General features: G+C 42.0%; 2 protein-coding genes, 1 long non-coding RNA gene and 2 pseudogenes across 7 annotated transcripts; 4 read left to right on the plus strand and 1 right to left on the minus strand.

The window, feature by feature from the left end:
- The first annotated feature begins 6286 nt into the window (after positions 1-6286).
- LOC103628909 (Peptidase M1 superfamily pseudogene) lies at positions 6287-6762 on the plus strand (annotated as a pseudogene). The gene is made up of 2 exons (NR_165311.1): positions 6287-6387; positions 6509-6762. The product of NR_165311.1 is annotated as a Peptidase M1 superfamily pseudogene (transcript).
- A 237-nt stretch (positions 6763-6999) lies between these two features.
- On the plus strand, positions 7000-8074 carry LOC103627888 (pumilo motif and calcium-transporting ATPase motif pseudogene; annotated as a pseudogene). The gene is made up of 3 exons (XR_002262100.2): positions 7000-7360; positions 7462-7674; positions 7918-8074. The product of XR_002262100.2 is annotated as a pumilo motif and calcium-transporting ATPase motif pseudogene (transcript).
- Positions 8075-8286: 212 nt separating this feature from the next.
- Positions 8287-9597, plus strand: LOC109939601 (uncharacterized). Of its 2 annotated transcripts, none has more exons than XR_002262102.2 (3): positions 8287-8435; positions 8525-8639; positions 9338-9597. It is a non-coding gene; the product is annotated as an uncharacterized lncRNA (long non-coding RNA). The 2 variants fall into 2 exon arrangements; XR_002262101.2 differs by having other exon boundaries at positions 8304-8373; positions 8463-8639.
- A 1004-nt stretch (positions 9598-10601) lies between these two features.
- LOC100276225 (uncharacterized) lies at positions 10602-11509 on the plus strand. The gene is made up of 3 exons (NM_001320251.1): positions 10602-10813; positions 10899-11124; positions 11209-11509. Exons 1-3 carry the CDS (start codon positions 10638-10640, stop codon positions 11332-11334), a joined length of 528 nt encoding a protein of 175 aa, NP_001307180.1. The 5' UTR covers positions 10602-10637; the 3' UTR covers positions 11335-11509.
- Positions 11510-11696: 187 nt separating this feature from the next.
- On the minus strand, positions 11697-15717 carry LOC103627889 (protein PHOSPHATE STARVATION RESPONSE 1). Of its 2 annotated transcripts, XM_020538741.3 has the most exons (8): positions 14544-15717; positions 13548-14156; positions 13144-13351; positions 12919-12995; positions 12788-12827; positions 12565-12625; positions 12060-12132; positions 11697-11934 (listed from the first exon to the last, which is right to left on the minus strand). In XM_020538741.3, exons 2-8 carry the CDS (start codon positions 14145-14147, stop codon positions 11743-11745), a joined length of 1251 nt encoding a protein of 416 aa, XP_020394330.1. In that variant the 5' UTR covers positions 14148-14156; positions 14544-15717; the 3' UTR covers positions 11697-11742. The 2 variants fall into 2 exon arrangements, with proteins under 2 accessions (XP_020394330.1, XP_008646416.1); XM_008648194.4 differs by having other exon boundaries at positions 13548-15717.
- Between the last annotated feature and the right edge of the window lie 1868 nt (positions 15718-17585).

Here is a 17585-nt window from a genome sequence, read left to right on the forward strand (position 1 = left end):
CCCATATTACATAATTGACTGACAGATAGTAAATTATATCCAAGAGACTCAACTAAAAACACATTAGAGATAGAGTGCTCATTGGATATTGCAATCTTGCCTAAACCTTTCACCTTGCCTTGGTTCCCATCACCGAATATGATTGAATCTTGGGAATCCTTATTCTTGACGTAGGAGGTGAACATCTTCTTCTCCCCCGTCATATGGTTTGTGCATCCGCTGTCGATAATCCAGCTTGAGCCCCCGGATGCATAAACCTGCAAGGCAAATTTAGGCATGGGTCTTAGGTACCCAACTCTTGTTGGGTCCTACAAGGTTAGTCACAATTTCCTTAGGGACCCAAATGCAAGCTTTATCACCCTTGCATTTTGCCCCTAATTTCCTAGCAACTATCTTCCTATCTTTTCTACAAATAGCAAAGGAAACATTTAAAGCACGATAAATTGTAGACGGACAATTCATAACTTTTCTAGGAACATGAACAATATTCTTCCTAGGCACATGATGAATATTTTTTCTAGGCATACCTCTACCATGCATATAGGAAGAACTGGAAGCATACATAGCATAAGAGTCATAGGCATGTGAATCAAAAGTATTACAACTCCTATGAGACTGTCTTCTATCATTGTACATAAAAGCACGGTTCTTTTTAGTACTTCTTGCCATAGGGGCCTTCCCTTTCTCCTTGGCGGAGATGGGAGCCTTATGGCTTGTTAAGTTCTTGGCTTCCCTCTTGAAGCCAAGCCCATCTTTAATTGAGGGGTGTCTACCAATCGTGTAGGCATCCCTAGCAAATTTTAGTTTATCAAAATCACTTTTGCTAGCCTTAAGTTGGGCATTAAGACTAGCCATTTCATCATTTAACTTTGCAATGGAAGCTATGTGTTCACTACAAGCATCAATATCAAGGTCTTTACATCTATTGCAAATAACAACATTTTCTACACAAGTTGTTGATTTACTAGCTATTTCTACCTTAGCATTCAAATCATCATTAATGCTCCTTAAGCTAGAAATCGTCTCATGGCAAGAAGATAATTCACAAGAAAGCATTTCATTTCTTTTAACTTCTAAAGCATGAGATTTTTGTGCTTCTACAAATTTGTCATGTACTTCATATAACAAATCCTCTTGTTTTTCTAAGAGCCTATTCTTGTCATTCAAGGCATCAATCAATTCATTAATTTTATCTACCTTGGTTCTATCTAGGCCCTTAAATAAACATGAATAATCTATTTCATCCTCATCACTAGATTCGTCCTCACTTGAAGAAGCATAAGTAGAGTTTCGAGTACATACCTTCTTCTCCCTTGCCATAAGGCATGTGTGACGCTCGTTGGGGAAGAGGGATGACTTGTTGAAGGCGGTGGCGGCGAGTCCTTCATTGTCGGAGTCGGAAGAGGAGCAATCTGAATCCCACTCCTTGCCTAGATGCACCTCTCCCTTTGCCTTCTTATAGTTCTTCTTCTTCTCCCTCTTGTTCCCTTAATCCTGATCACTATCATTGTCGGGACAATTAGCAATAAAATGACCAAGCTTACCACATTTGAAGCATGAGCGTTTCCCCTTTGTCTTGGTCTTGCTTGGCTGCCCCTTGCGACCTTTTAGAACCGTCTTGAATCTCTTGATGATGAGAGCCATCTCTTCATCATTAAGTCCGACCGCCTCAATTTGTGCCACCTTGCTCGGTAGCATCTCCTTGCTTCTTGTTGCCTTGAGAGCAAGAGGTTGAGGCTCATTGATTGGACCATTCAATGTGTCGTCCACGTATCTTGCTTCCTTGATCATCATTCGCCCGCTCACGAACTTTCCAAGTATCTCCTCGGGCGTCATCTTGGTGTACCTAGGATTCTCACGAATATTGTTTACAAGATGAGGATCAAGGACAGTAAACGACCTTAGCATTAGGCGGACGACGTCGTGGTCCGTCCATCGCGTGCTTCCGTAGCTCCTTATTTTGTTGATAAGGGTCTTGAGCCGGTTGTATGTTTGTGTCGGCTCCTCGCCCCTTATCATCGCGAATCGTCCAAGCTCGCCCTCCACCAACTCCATCTTGGTGAGCAATGTGACGTCGTTCCCCTCATGTGAAATCTTGAGGGTGTCCCAGATCTGCTTGGCGTTATCCAAGCCACTCACTTTGTGATATTCATCCCTGCACAATGAAGCTAGAAGAACAGTAGTAGCTTGTGCATTCTTATGAATTTGCTCATTAATGAACATGGGACTATCCGAACTATCAAAGTGCATTCCACTCTCTACAATCTCCCAAATACTAGGATGGAGAGAGAACAAGTGACTACGCATTTTGTGACTCCAAAATCCGTAGTCCTCTCCATCAAAATGAGGAGGTTTACCAAGTGGAATAGATAATAAATGAGCATTTGCACTTTGAGGAATACGAGAGTAGTCAAAAGAAAAGTTCGAATTGACCGGTTTCCTTCTCTCGTAGTCGTTGTGGTCGTCGTCCTTTTGGGAGGAAGTAGACTCATCACTGTCGTCGTAGTAGACGATCTCCTTGATGCGCCTCGTCTTCTTCTTCTTCCCTTCTTTCCGTCTATGGCCCGAGCCGGAGTCGGTAGGCTTGTCATCCTTCGGCTCGTTGAAGATACACTCCTTCTCGTTGTTGACCACCATCCCCTTTCCCTTAGGATCCATCTCTTCGGGTGATTAGTCCCTTCTTGAAGAGAACGGCTCTGATACCAATTGAGAGCACCTAGAGGGGGGGGTGAATAGGTGATCCTTTGAAAACTTGAAAACTTAAGCCACAAAACTTGGTTAATTGTTAGCACAATAATTTCCAAGTGGCTAGAGAGGAATCAAAACACAATAACCACAAGAAATCAATCACAGAGATGGCACGGTGGTTATCCCGTGGTTCGGCCAAGACCAACGCTTGCCTACTCCACGTTGTGGCGTCCCAACGGACGAGGGTTGCAATCAACCCCTCTCAAGCGGTCCAAAGACCCACTTGAATACCACGGTGTTTTGCTTGCTTTTTCTCAATCCCGTTTGCGAGGAATCTCCACAACTTGGAGCCTCTCGCCCTTACAATTGAAGTTCACAAAGAAGCACGGAGCAAGGGAGGGATTAGCAACACACTCAAGACAAGAAATCACAGCAACACCACGCACACAAGTCGCAACGAGAGCTCACAACACAACTCAAAGAGTTCACTACTCAACTAGAGCTCTAATTGCTATCGCAAAGAATCAAAGGCGCGGAATCGATGTCTTGGTGCTTAGGAATGTTGTAGGAATGCTTGGTGTTCTCCTCCATGCGCCTAGGGGTCCCTTTTATAGCCCCAAGGCAGCTAGGAGCCGTTGAGAGCAATCTAGGAAGGCTGATCTTGCCTTCTGTCGACTGGCGCACCGGACAGTCCGGTGCACACCGGACACTGTCCGGTGCCCGATTTCCTTCCAAAAATGGCGCAGTCGACCGTTGGCAGCCAGAGAGCCGTTGGCGCACCAGACATGTCCGGTGCACACCGGACAGTCCGGTGCCCCCTTCTAGCCGTTGGCTCGGTCACGTGTCCCACGCAGATCGCGCGGCTGACTGTTGGCCCGGCCGACCGTTGGCTCACCGGACAGTCCGGTGCACACCAGACAGTCCGGTGCACACTGGACAGTCCGGTGAATTCCCAAGAGCGGCCACTTCGCGCAAGCCAGCCTGGCGCACCGGACACTGTCCGGTGCACCACCGGACAGTCCGGTGCTCCCAGACTGAGCAGAGTCTTGGCTGCTCGAGCCAAGACAATTCCAATTCGATTTTTCCTGTTTCCAGCACTTAGACACAATACATTAGTCTCTAAAACAATGTACTAAGTCTGAGAAACATACCTTTATCCTTGATTTGTACTTTGCCCACCATTTTACACTTAGACACTTGTGTTGGACACTAAATCACCAAAATACTTAGAAATGACCCAAAGGCACATTTCCCTTTCAATACCGTTATTGCATTTTTTTTGTTTTTTTCAATTTAATCATGTGCTTCTGTATCATAAGTTTTTTTCCCACTATATAGATTGCTCTTATCAGTTGCTTAATCTTGTGCTTCTGAATCATTGACACTGGCCTTTTATGCTACTCCCTAAGTGTAAGTGAAGATGTACAGTCTCTACCCTCTTTAAGTACTGCCCAGACATGCACATTTCTCACTGATTCACTAGCATTTGCAGGAAATGATTGACAGAAAGAACCATCATGCTTGCTGCTGCAAGTTTGTGGCCTCCAATCCCTCCTTTATGTTCTTGGCTGGTACCATTGCTGGTCGGACAAGATAATTCATTCTTCACACATGGTTCCTTTAGCTGTGAGAGATTTTCTGATTTTATCTGTTCTGTCAAAGGGCGCAGATTATTTGCCTCCAGACTTATTTTTGTAAATTCATACCTGGGCAACCTAAATCCAATGTCTTATCTTCATTCTTTTTCTGTTCAGTGCTAATAGAAGAAGGAATCAATGGTACTGTTGATGCCTGTGACATGTAGGAACGTCTTGGGCCATCAGTTAATCTGCGAACAGTCTTGGAATCTTGGACCTTTTCCCGTTTGACACAGGAGCTGAAACTTAATCCAAGATCAGAGACACCCCATTTGTGAATGGCACTTAGCTTTCCCCCTGAATCACGGTAGAGCAAACTGTAATAGCTCTTCAGTTGGTATATATTATGTTTAACTGTATCATGCTTGACTATTACTTTCGATGATGACAGCTCCTGAAAGGTTGCCATGCCACTTCGAAGTATCTAAAAACTAAGTGCCTCCCTGACATGATGTTGAATGGTTAAATAATTCAAGGTGAAATCGGATCTGTAGGTGTTGATTTCCCCCATTTTTCACTCCAATATTGCATATTCCATTAGCCTGTGCAACCGATTGAAACATGTTTTCAAGAAATCCTTTTTATGAGTGCAGGTGCAGTACAATGTGGCATTCGGCAATTCCTTCCCTTCAATGCTACCGAAGTCTATCTGTTTTTGCTTATTAAACCTACTATTGGTTCAGTAATGGATTGCATATACTAAAGTAGTCCTGAAACATCACGTCATTGTCTCTGCACCTCTACATAGTTATATTATGCTTAAAGTCTACCACATTTGTTATTTCAACATGAACCACAGGTTGCCCTGAATACTTATTTTTGTTGCATTTTTATTGACCTTACTGCTAGATGTTGGACTTGGGTCCTAATACAGACCAACAGTAACTAGAGTAGTAGTAGATGGACAACCATTGATTTGGTTACTGTGTCTGCCTGCCTCCATTGATTCAAAAAAGAAAAAAATCATGCTGATTGCTTGATGTTGTCCTATTCTCCCAGGTTTCACTAAACAACATGTTTATAATTGTAAATCCATGTGTGTACTCTGATATGGATACTGGTCACATTTCACAACACACACTTTTCGTTAAATTGGTACATGATATTGTACCCTGCTTGAATATCCCATTGAATTTTATTTCTGTAATTCTTGCAGTGTGATCTATTTTACATTTTGATTATGTGGGGTAGACATCTCATGTCGCGATTAGATCACGTCCCATATCCCATATGAACAGTTAAAATAGATCAAACATGGGGATTGGATGAGCAAGAAGATGGTACCAGAACTGTCGGACGAAGATGGGTAGGAGGAACACCATAGGGAGTAGCAGGAGAGCCGCAAAAGGTTGGATTTGAGTTATAGCATGGGCCAGTAATGAGCAAGAAGATGGTACCAGAACTGTCGGACGAAGATGGGTAGGAGGAACACCATAGGGAGTAGCATGAGAGCTGCAAAAGGTTGGATTTGAGTTATAGCATGGGCCAGTAATAATAAAGCTGGTAGGCAGGTAGGTGAAGATGGAGAAACAAGAGAAGGGGTCTTTAACCTCATGTAGTGTTTTTCTTTGCTTGCAAATATAAAAATAGAAAGTAATGACCGGGTTAAAGCAGTGTCAAATCAGAATTTTGATCTTCAGTGGCAAATTTGAATTTGGTTTTTTAAGGGCAAGTTTGCAGTTGGCGTGTGTGGAAACAGAGGTAAATATGCAACTTTTCTGGGCTATGATGATGTTGTTTATCATGCCTAAGTGCCTAACAACTTAATATGTATATTGTATACTTGTATATTGACATTTTAGTCTCATATTGTTGTCACTTGATACAGGGATTCACAACATATGCTGAGAGGAGGATTGTTGAGGTTGTGCAAGGGGAGGAGCGGGCAGCCTTAAACATGGGGATTGGATGGAGGGGGTTGAACAGGATGATGGAGAGGTTTAAGGATAACATGGAGTTCACCAAGTTGAAGCCGAAGATGGCAGGGATTGACCCTGATGATGTTTACTCTGAAGTGCCCTATGAGAAAGGTTTCCAGTTCCTTTGGAGAATTGAGCGTGAGGTGGGTGGAAGTATGGAACATGGCAACTCTTCTACTCTTCCTTGCAACATTCTTTCAGTAAAATTACTTCAGTATTGGACTAATTTCTAATGTGATGTCTTATGCCTGTTGCTTGTATCAGATTGGCAGGCCTACTTTCGACGAGTTTTTAAAGAAGTACATTGCAACCTTCAAGTTCCAATCAATAGATACAGAGACATTTCTTGAATTCCTCAAAACCAATGTACCTGGGATAGAAAACAAAATTGACCTTCACCTGTGGGTTGAGGGGACTGGTATCCCTCCCGATGCCATGGAACCAGATTCAGCTACTTACAAAAAGATCTGCTCCTTAGCTGCAGAATTCAAATCTGGAAAACTTCCAAGTGAATATGAGGTGGCAAAGTGGAGTGGGCAAGAATGGGAACTTTACATAGAAAATCTACCAGCAGATGTTGAAGCCTCACAGGTATGGGCTCTTATCAAATACCAACGTTATCTCTCATTTATTGGTGTCTGAGAGTTACCCTGGTGCTTATGATGATTCTATTCAGAATATGATGAGTCCCATAGCACGACACTCTTGTTTTTGTAGTTTACGCTGTATAAATGAACCTTGAATCCTGGTCATGTATTTTAGAAGTTTCCTTTGCTATTTATTCTTTCTGAACATCTTATGAACAGTCGTAATAGGCTAGAGCTAAGCATGTCTTTTACAGTTTTCCTCTGTGTTAGAATTATAGGGGAAATCACTGTGACTTTGGTTATCCGTACGCGAGATATTTCTCTAGATACAATGGATTTTTATTTGTGGCAAATCCTAATGTTCAATTACTTTTCCAGTTTGATAGATACAATTTCCAAGCTTGGGTTGCAGATATCATCTGTCCTGCTTCATATGACTATTGTGATTGATAAAATCTTGGAGAAAGGTACCGTTGAGTACTTAATAGTGCACACGGCCATATTGGAGTACTTTACAATTGCAGATAAGGTAATCGGATTGTATCCTGTGTTGTGCAATGTTTATTTTACCTGCCCTCTACTGTGAACTAAGTATTCAATTTATCACATTGTAACCTATGTCTTTGGTAGACCTCAGCCTCGGATGCTATTTGTCAACTTATCCCCCTTCTTACTCAAGGGGCATTAATCATAGATGGAGATGAACCTACAAACGCTCCAGAACTACCAAAGAAAGCAAAAGCTAAGAAGAAAAGGTCGAAAGAGCCACTTATTGTTCGGATCATGCAGACAAGGGAAGGATTAAAACTAGGAATTAGTTGCCTCAAGTATGGCAGTGCAAAGGTATATCTGCACAAGTTATTATATTTTAACTTCAGGTCAAACACTTTCTCCGCTACTATCCACTGGTGTTTTATTCAGTGTTGCTTTAGTTTTGTAAATTTTTGTGGTGCTTGTATATCTTTGCAAATTGAATTATGCACTACACCGTACCAAGTCCATCTTTACTGCTCAAGAGGTTACTGTCGGTGGTCATGGGATGTTTTCCTCCCTCCATGATCTCTGAAATGTCTCCCGTATTTATAGATTAGCTTTGGAAGATACACGATTGGCCAAGCTTGAGCATGGATGAAAATTCTCAGATGATCGCAAAGATTGTTGTGGTTTGTAATGATGCAATCATTGGCCACTCTGAGCATCAATATGTTGCTACAGGGATGCCCACAAAAGCTGCTCTGAAGGTATAATTTCTTCATGTGATAAAATTTCCTTTCATTTGGGGTGCTATTATAGTTAAGTTGTTTTTTACTATGAAATTATCTTCCATGTAGCTTTGGAGCAGGAAATGTATATCTGCAAAAGGTTAATAGCAATTTATACAACAAAAGAAAATATGATTTGCCCTCATGTTTCAGCACAATGCTTCCACCAGCGCGGCCGTAGAGGCGGAAGCAAGGGGTTGGGCTTCTGTCGGTGTTGGACAGCGCGATGCCAAACGTGCCAGCCACTCTTGCTGTCGTCCGCCTCCCTCTTCCACGATAGGTTCGCCCGCACCGAGCCTAGACGCAGATAGCTCTCGACCGTCCGCTACAGCGCTGTCGAAGGTGAATCTTATTCTCTTCTGCTCACAGGTTGCGAGGCTTGGGCTGAGAAGTTAATTTAGCTGCTCTTTTGACGTGATGGTACGGTTCAGAGACGGTAATGGAGGAGGCCTCGCCCGAGACGGTGGAGGAGCCACTGCTGGTGAGCGCAATCAGAGGGAAAAAGGTTGAGAGGGCACCAATCTGGCTCATGAGGCAAGCCGAGAGGTACATGAACACAAGTCCACTTCCATTTTGTGACAGTCTTCTATGTTGGTCTGCTAAGCATTTCTGTAATTAACATTCCAGTGCGTATCTCGAAGGAATGAACTAAATTGTTTAGTAGTATTATATAGCAGTAGTCTCCAAAACCGATTGATAAAGTATTTTAGAAATAGAGGAATTAACCAATATTCTTCATAGCAGTGAACATAAATGCTAAATGTTTGTCGAGTGCTGTGATATGTGTCACTTCATGATCTGTTATATAACGTGCTTTCGAACTGGGCCTTATTGCTTAGGAATATGTCCCATATGGTATTCACTACAAGTTTTAATATTAGATTACAGATATCATACTGTACCCAGAAGTTGCCTTCACATGAGATACAAAGTCTGATTTTATTCTTGACCCAAGAAATGCAAACGCCTTGAGACCAAAGAAGGTTGTCATAAGGTCAAGGAACTAGAAAAGTTATATGTTTTTGTGACAGTATGACCTGAGTTGTCTCTCATAGCTACAATAACTTTTAGGATTAGCATCTCTGATGAGTGATAAAATGTGTCAGTGGTCATTGGTGCTTAACTGAGTTACCGCCTAACATTTTATATATGTATATGCTTTGTGATAGCATTAGACTTTTTTTCCTTTTTGGCACAATCGTTTTTGACTTGTTCTGATTTTCTTTTTTTCTACCGGCTTGCAGTGCCTCAAGATTCTGAAGGTTTCTGTCAACCTGACATGCACCACGGAATGGAGGTTCGCCTTGGTTTGTCCAAGGGACCTATCTGCCCTAGCTTCAGTTGAGGCAGTGAATGTAGTTCTGCGGTTCTGACGCACGTTGATGCACCTTAGTACAGTACACTCGGGTCAATAAAAGACCACATTAGGATGGTGAAACGGTGAAAACTGATGGCTTGCATATGTTCAGAGTGTTATGTTGTAATGAACGCATACTGCGAAGCATCACAGTTGAGCTTTAGGATCTCTGCAGCTGCAGGTGGCTTCTTTCGTACTCGAATTAGAGTTAGCTGTGAATTGCAATTCTTTTGTTATTTTTCTCTAACTTGTACGAGGAAAGCAATCTATAGGAATTTTTAAATATGCAAACAAAATCCATAGGAATATTTGGTGCATGGCTGATTTTTTTCACTAATTATCTAGATCAACTCACTTGTTATTATTGTTGAGTTGATTCTTGATAGCATCACTAAACAATGACATATCCGTGTACAAGTATCCCCCGTTGCAACGCACGGACATATACCTAGTTATCTTGTGATTTGTGTGTGCTGTGGCATCACTGACTCAAAATTTTTAAACATGTAATATGTTGAATCTGTTACCTGTGAGTCTGACTTAGTCACTTAGACGTTGAACTTGTAATATTTGTTTTTTCTAAAATAAATCCTTGTAATATGTGACTTTGTCACCTTGTAACTGACTTCGCTATTTTGAAGTTAACAATTGAGCTGTACATGTTGTTCTAAGTGTTTGAAGGTGTTTAATATTTTTAATATCCGTACGGGTACTGTCTCGCCACGGAATAATCAGGGATTATAATCTGTCCACAAATTATGAACTAAAGAGGTGTTTGTTTGGGAGTATAATCTAACTAGATTATATAATTCAACAAATTTTAAACTAAGTGTTAGTTCAAAACTTGTTGGATTATATAATCTAGTTAGATTATAATCCAAACCAACACACCCTAAGCGATAGTTCAAAATTTGTAGAATTATATAATCTATACAAATTATAATCCCAAACAAATACCCCATGAAATCTTAACCTTTAGCGCAGTGGGCAGTGTCATGGCACGATAAGGTATAGCCGTGTGTGATGTTCTATGGAAGTAAGACGACGTCGCTCTGCCAAATTCGAAGCCAGCAGGCAGCAGCTCCCACGACCACATGTTGTGCCCTCTTATCACAAATCGTCGAGCTCCACCAACCACAGGCGGCACTCACCACTAGAGTTGGTGCCGCGACTGCGAATCCGGCGCAATGGCCGCGGCGGCGATGGGCCTCGTGCGTGAGCTCCTGCAGCCACAGGGAACCACGAGCACCCGCCGGCTCTGCAGCACAGGTGTGGGCGTGGGCGTGGCGGCGGGCTTCCTCAGCGCCGGGACCGTCGCGTCGGCATCCAGCGCATGCCCGGCTTACCCGTGGTCACAGGACGGGTAAGCGTCGCAGCCACCTCCAACGTTCCAGTACTTCCACCGTCGTTTCCTCAGCCAGGTTGCTGGCTGCGTGTGGTTCGAGCAGGGCGCGGGGCGGGCACAAGGTGTTCATGCAGCACGACTGCGCGGCGTGCCACTCGGGCCTGCCGTACGCTGGCCTCGCCGACGAGGCCCTGGCGGCCGGAGGCGAGGTGGAAGCCAAGGCGGCCGAGATCGTGGTTGTCCATGACCACGAGGAGGAGGCAGCGCTGACGACGGCGACGACGCTCCACGGCGGCGCCTGCCCGCCGGACCTCTCCGCCGTCACCAAAGTAAGCTGCTTCTAGCTCCCAACTCTGCTACCATAATTCGTTGCTGATACGAGGTGCTCCACCGTCCATGGCAAAACCGGCCAGATGCTGGAAGGGCTGCGCCGCGGCAACCTGTACAGCGCGGACGAGATCAAGACGACGATGTCGCTGGCTTCTCCTGTCTGGCTGCAGTTTCTTCAGTCGTACGTGAGGATTCCCCAGGCACCCTGAAATGCCAGCCAGATTCGTCACTAGAACATCCCAGTCCCAGCTCTAGTGACGTGAGTATTCTGCTGCAGTGTGCCTGTGTGTCTGTTTCTTCTTTCTTGGAAGCTGCCATGTCCGTGTGCGGGAACAACATTTGGATCCTCCTCCTCCTCCATTTGTACTGAAATAAATCAATCCTATCCTACAATGTACTGTGGTTGTTGGCAGTACTCAAAGTGAGACAAAAAAAAAGATGATGTTGAGCAGAAACAGGTCAACGCTGTGTTGACTCTGAATCGAATCGATGAACCATATGAATTGCAGTCTCACTGACACAAAAACGTAGTTTCAGAGTAATGCATACCCGCAAGAAACAGATAGCTAGGTTGCTGTAACTCTTCGCCTGCTGGATCGGAGCTGCCATTCCATTTCTCACGATCTCTGTTGTGCTTGTGCACAATGTGCCCGCACTCCGGGTGCTTCACTGTCTTGCAAAACACGCCGCACTCGGTCTCGAAAACCACGTAGCGCTCTAAGCTTTTTAAGGCTCTCGTTTTGCTTCGCGATTACCGTTTCAAGGTACTTGTTGTGTTCCTCGACTTGCAGCTGCAGCCTTCTTTGGATCTGCGTAAAGGGAAATGTAAGTGGGTGCACGAGGCTGCATACCTTCCCTTCTGGCAGTTCAATTTTCGTTTTCAATCAGTATATTATATGTATATATGTGTTTTTTAAAGGAAAAAAGAACGTACCTCAAGTTGTTCATGAAGTTGTTTCTGCAAGCCAATCTGCGACACTAGTCCTCCTTCAACGCCCCCTTCGCCTCTGCAGTAGGGCAGAGTTATAGAGAAATTTCAAGATTTGACACCCAATTCGCAAGCAAGTCAAGATTTGACACCTTGGCCTACATGTCAATGACTCATAGTGGCTCCACATGTCATTGTGACAGGGGTGTCAAATCTTGAAAGGCTTGCGAATTAGGCGTCAAATATAAAAATCTCTCAGAATTATAAATCCGAACCGACTCTTAAAAAGAAACTTCACTATAAGTTCATGTACTTAAAGAAATAAAAACATATATTTTGGACCTAGTAGGTGGACAGGCGGTAACCAAAACCTCGATCAGTCAGTCAGTCAGTCAAGTAAATAGGTGAAATGTTATGCATCGCTTCTTACAAAGTTGGGCAAGATATGGACTATTTTACAGTAGAAATTAGGAAAGACTTGATGTCAAGTACTCATAAAAAATCATCTCACTTTGATTGCGGGATGGAGTCATCATCTACTTCGGTATGGCTGCCTCTCCTTCCAGGCACACCTGCTAGGAAGGGGAAACAAACATTAAATTATAGCTCCATCCAATTTTCCAAATAATAATTTCACTGCATTGTCCTATATGGTCCTATACGAAAGGCATTAATTATATGATGTAGGGTGCCTTTAAACTGATATTACAACAAAGAGAGACGAACGGACGGACCACCCGATGTTTCAGAACGATGTTGAACTATACGGTGTTTCTGTAGAACAATAGCACATGGCTGTCAGTAAAAATAGAAGCATGATGAAGAAAAAGCACTGGAAACTTAGGAGCAAGTCAAACATTGATACCTGCAGATGGCTTTTTACATGGTATATAGTTAATCCATCGACCTTCATAACCTTCTGGACTGCTTTTGGAGTTGCTTCTGCAGAAACAAAGAAAAAGAATAAAATCATCTACTGACGAGGGTTAGACAACTAGCAATGTGACTGAAAAAAAATGAGACTTGCGCTTCAGTGTCCAAGTAAGATAAATGTAAAACAGATCATAGATAAAAAAAAACAGTATCCTACTTTCGCTCCCACCGAGCTTGTTAACAGCATCAACGAAACACTCATGAAGCTCAGGTGTCCAGCGCATCCTTGGCTTTGGAGCAGTGTTTGAAAAAGGGAGGCTGTCGGCGCCAAGTTTATCACAGTTGAAAGGTTCTGGTACACTCCTCTCACTCTCAGTATGGCAGTATAAATAACTTTGAGGTGTTGCACTTCTTGCATCAACTGTCTACAAATAAGGAATAACCTTAATCACATGCAGCATTGAAAGATGGAGACCACTACTTTAATTTTCAAATTAAGTTCACTGATAAAGATCATATCATATCGTTTTACAGGTAGTATAATACAAAATAAACAAGGGGGGAAGTAATGAAATATGTAGTAGTTAGGCCATGGCATGACCAAAACATATATCCAGATACCTTCAGCACAGATTCAGCAGAACCTACAGTTTTCTGAAGCTGCATTGAACTCCCAGAGAACAACTCATTTTGCGGTGTAAGGTGAGTGTTAGGATCGACTGTAATGGTGTCTTGAATTTGTTGACCAAAGATGGTCATATTTTTTGATTTGTAAAAATCAACACTTGCTGGATAATCAAATAAACCTAGAAGTTGGCCTTGGTTCAAACATATATGTTCAGATACTTCTGAAAAGTCCACGAATAAGGGCGTTGAATCAGCCATTAATGATGAATGTGTTGCTAGCAATGGAGTATCAGGATCAGATGGCTCAGTAACATATGATCCAGAACAAAGCTGCCTATTAGGTGATTCATTGGTGAAGTTGGAAGCTAACATATGGGTTGACATGGTATCATAAGCAGCCATAGAAGTACCAATTGAGGCGACAGAACTAACAGGTAATTTCCTTTCAGCAAAAGATGATCTCTGTTCTGTAAAACTAGGAAATGATGCCTCTGAGAACGCTGGTACTGGTGTTATAGCTGATGAAAGGCATGGGGGAACTCTTCCACTGTGAAGCCGATTCATGGTTGATGTATGGCTGCATGTAATACCCATCAGTTTAATCTGTTCAAGTGAAGCTTTGGTCAAATCATTCGTCAAGTGCGGAGATTTATTTCATCAATCTTATGAACAAAACTTGGGGAAAAACAAGTGCCTGCAGGCAAACTAAAGGTTGTAATCATGATGTAATAGAGAGCAAATCGCTAAGGATTCACAAAAGACATTTAGCATGAGTTAAATCACTCCTTAAACATAAAGATAAAAGGAAAGAAGCATCCGATAACTGATTAGAGTAAGATACGCCTAATAAAGTAGTTTATGAAAAAGTTAATAAATGCAATGAAGAATACAAGGAAATATAACACCAAATAAATGATCATAAGAGGGAAACCAGACAGAAAAAAACTGCAACAAGAGTAAGCTGGAATTTACTTCTGGGTTGCTGCTTACTTGTTTCTTCAGGTAATGGAATCGATAAAAAAGGTGCTGCTGAACTTTAAATCTTAAATAGAAGTGAGATTAGCACCATCTGGAATCATCAATTGTTTTCCTTTCAGAGGTCTGGGGTGGGGACCATGGTTCTGGACCTGCTACCCCTTTCTTCATACAATGACCAAAGTACCAAACTAATAGTCCACTGCCATTCCCTATTGCAGCAACTTGAACAACATGCTCTCTTAATTTAGAAATGACAATTATCAAAAACAGCAAGCTATTGCACACCCAATCTTTCCTGGAGCAACATGTATACCTTCATTTTTTAAAAGCTTTACATGTCTCGAGATAGATAAACTAGGTTGCTAGTACAAGCAGGAACCAGTGGCTCAGATATATACAGACCCAACCATTTTATATTGTGAAAGCTGGTTATATTAAATTGCTGGCATCTACCTTCCCAAAGCTTCTTTGTCTGATCAGCTAACTGTGTGGGTAAAGCAACATCTATAATAAATTCCAACGAGCTTGCACTCTAGGAGCTCGCCTTGGCAGCAATGTGCCTTGTAGTTGACAAACCCGATTTGGCACGTATGAAACTTTCATTGAGAAGGTGGCTTGACAATGTCACATTGTATATTAGATTTTTCTTTTGCCAGTATCCATTATCTCACACTTTTTTAGTTGAGTGGAGTAGCAGAAATAGAAAACCAAAGATTCTCAGGCACCTCATTACTTACATTTGCAGTTTTAATCTGATGTAGGGAGAATCTAAAAGCATTAAGGGTAAAAGTGTTGATGAAAAAATCAACCGGGCATTGATTCGTTTGCAGATGGAAATGGTTGCAGCTTTAACAGAGGTAAAAATATACTTAGGCCGATGTGAAATACTGCTTGCAGTCAAGGTAAAGAGATGAAACTGGATTGCAAACCAAATAACAAAAAAATCCACACTACAAAATTATTATATATCATCACAAACAGTTCATCTATCACCCTAAAAATGTCCGTACATTCATGTCCAGAAAGCACAAAAAGAATAGAAGAATGAACCCAAAGTGAATCCAGTAACAGTCTTCCATTTCACCTAGAACACAAAAAGAAGAGCAAAAACAAATTTGATCTCTAGGTTTATATGCATGAAATAGCCATAATCTATGTCTCTTTCAGTTCAACTGTTTCCAGCATGCAAAAAGGCAGAATCAATTGAATTTCTGCTATTTTAGGCTCATCCAATCAATGTTTGCAGTCAGCTGGGGATCAGTCACTCATATTTTTACTTGAACAATGCAGGAAAGTTGGTGTCATTTCATTAAAACAGAGGAATACAAAGATGTACAACATCTCCCCGACCCTACCAACACACGCACGCACACACACATACCAGTGACACACAACTAGTTCATGATCATCTCATGCTACATGAAAAGTGAAAGATACAACCAAGGAAGCTGGAGTCGATCAGTCACTCATTTAGAAGACAAAAGTGAAATGTCAGAATCAGCGTGCAACTTGCTAATACTCAGCACGAACTTGAACTATAACTATGTCATCATGGAACCATTAGATGAATTTTCTGAATATGGAATGCGTCGAAGACATTGAATCCTTTCAGTAATCTCACCTGGAAGGAAGAAAAACAAGGTTTAGCTGAAGAATTAGAATTCTGAGCGCTTATCTCATTTGAAATTTGAGAAAGGAATCAGCTGCAATTACGAATAACTTACAATTACGATGCTGATCTATTTCATCGTAAACATTAACACATAATAACTTTATGTAGAAGCCATAGTAAGGATGGTTTACTCTATAGTGACTGTCTTGCATAGTCAAGAATATCCTTTTCCTGTAGTTCAAAGCTTTGGATGAAGATACATTATTTCAGGAGGTCTGAGTAAACAAAACATTGTAGATACCAAGATTTAAAATATACGCCCTCTTGCTAACAATTGTTATTGTGAGATATGACAGGCCCATTATGCATTTTATTTCTTGAGGGATCTCTGAAAGGCATGCTAATTAAGAGAACGACTGTTATGCAAGCAGTGCTTCTGTGCAAGCGTGCAAGCAAACCATCTGATCCATTAGATCGTGATCCAACCGTAATTCATATCTAACATTTAAACCCTTCCATCACCAGCTCAATAATTTTTATAAAAAAAACTCTAACAAATCATGGTTGTATCTGTGGTTGGATCATAATTTAATGGATCAGATGGTTTGCTTGCACGCTTGCACAGAAACACTGCTTGCATAGCAGTCGTTGCCGCTAATTATAACTAATAAAACTATTATGCAGTCTGTTCCAAAGAACTTTTTGTTAGATTAAAACATGTCAGAAGGCCCAGCATAGTGTGTAAAACTTTCTTCAAGGGTGCTTGCCTAAAGCGTTCCCTAAAGTTTTAGACACACCCTAAAGCTACTGTCGTTGCCTCTAAAAGGCACTCTAAATTAAAGAGTCAGATCCTCATGCATCTAAATATATGGGGTTCTCTCTTTTCCTCTAAATTTTTTATGCTCTAAAATACGAATTAAATACAGAATTAATATGTACATACCATTTTAGACTATAATAAATACATATGTAAAAAAATCTAATTTTAAATATATTAGGAATATGGTGTATTATGTATAGGGGGTGGATTTAGAGGGGAGAGTGGTGAAAAAAAATGAGATTTAGGGGATGAAAAATCATCGTGGATATTCTCAAGGAGTGACGCGTCGAGCTCTCTTGATGAATCCTCGTATTGGCCCGAGCCACGCAGGTCCTTTAAAATCTGAACAGAATGCAGGCACAATCGAGCATCTCAGGAGACACGTCTCGAAAGCACTGAGCAGCATTACTTACAACCAATTTGTTGCAAAAATTCGCAAATGTCAAGCAGAAGAAAGTGGCACAGAGAAGACATTATGGAGTCGAAGGGGAGGACCGCAGGAGCGAGAGGGACCGCCGCTGGCCTCCTCGAAGAAGAGCGTCCACCGGAGGGCCTTATTGATATATTCGGAGATCCAAGTAGCAGCGGCGCCGGACGAGGTGCGGCCGCCGGCGAGGACAAG

This window comes from Zea mays, chromosome 5 (genome assembly GCF_902167145.1).
Source record: "Zea mays cultivar B73 chromosome 5, Zm-B73-REFERENCE-NAM-5.0, whole genome shotgun sequence".
NCBI classification, from domain to species: Eukaryota; Viridiplantae; Streptophyta; class Magnoliopsida; order Poales; family Poaceae; genus Zea; species Zea mays.

Coding starts and splice junctions, on each gene's coding strand:
- LOC103627889 (XM_020538741.3), bottom strand. CDS start 14,147: ATGGGTATTACATGCAGCCATACATCAACCATGAATCGGCTTCACAGT. Junction 12,626..12,787: donor TCGTTCTGAAACATCGGGTG/GTCCGTCCGTTC, acceptor CCTTCCTAGCAG/GTGTGCCTGGAAGGAGAGGC. Junction 11,935..12,059: donor AACTTCATGAACAACTTGAG/GTACGTTCTTTT, acceptor CCCTTTACGCAG/ATCCAAAGAAGGCTGCAGCT.
- LOC100276225 (NM_001320251.1), top strand. CDS start 10,638: ATGGCCGCGGCGGCGATGGGCCTCGTGCGTGAGCTCCTGCAGCCACAG. Junction 10,814..10,898: donor TACCCGTGGTCACAGGACGG/GTAAGCGTCGCA, acceptor TGGTTCGAGCAG/GGCGCGGGGCGGGCACAAGG. Junction 11,125..11,208: donor ACCTCTCCGCCGTCACCAAA/GTAAGCTGCTTC, acceptor AAAACCGGCCAG/ATGCTGGAAGGGCTGCGCCG.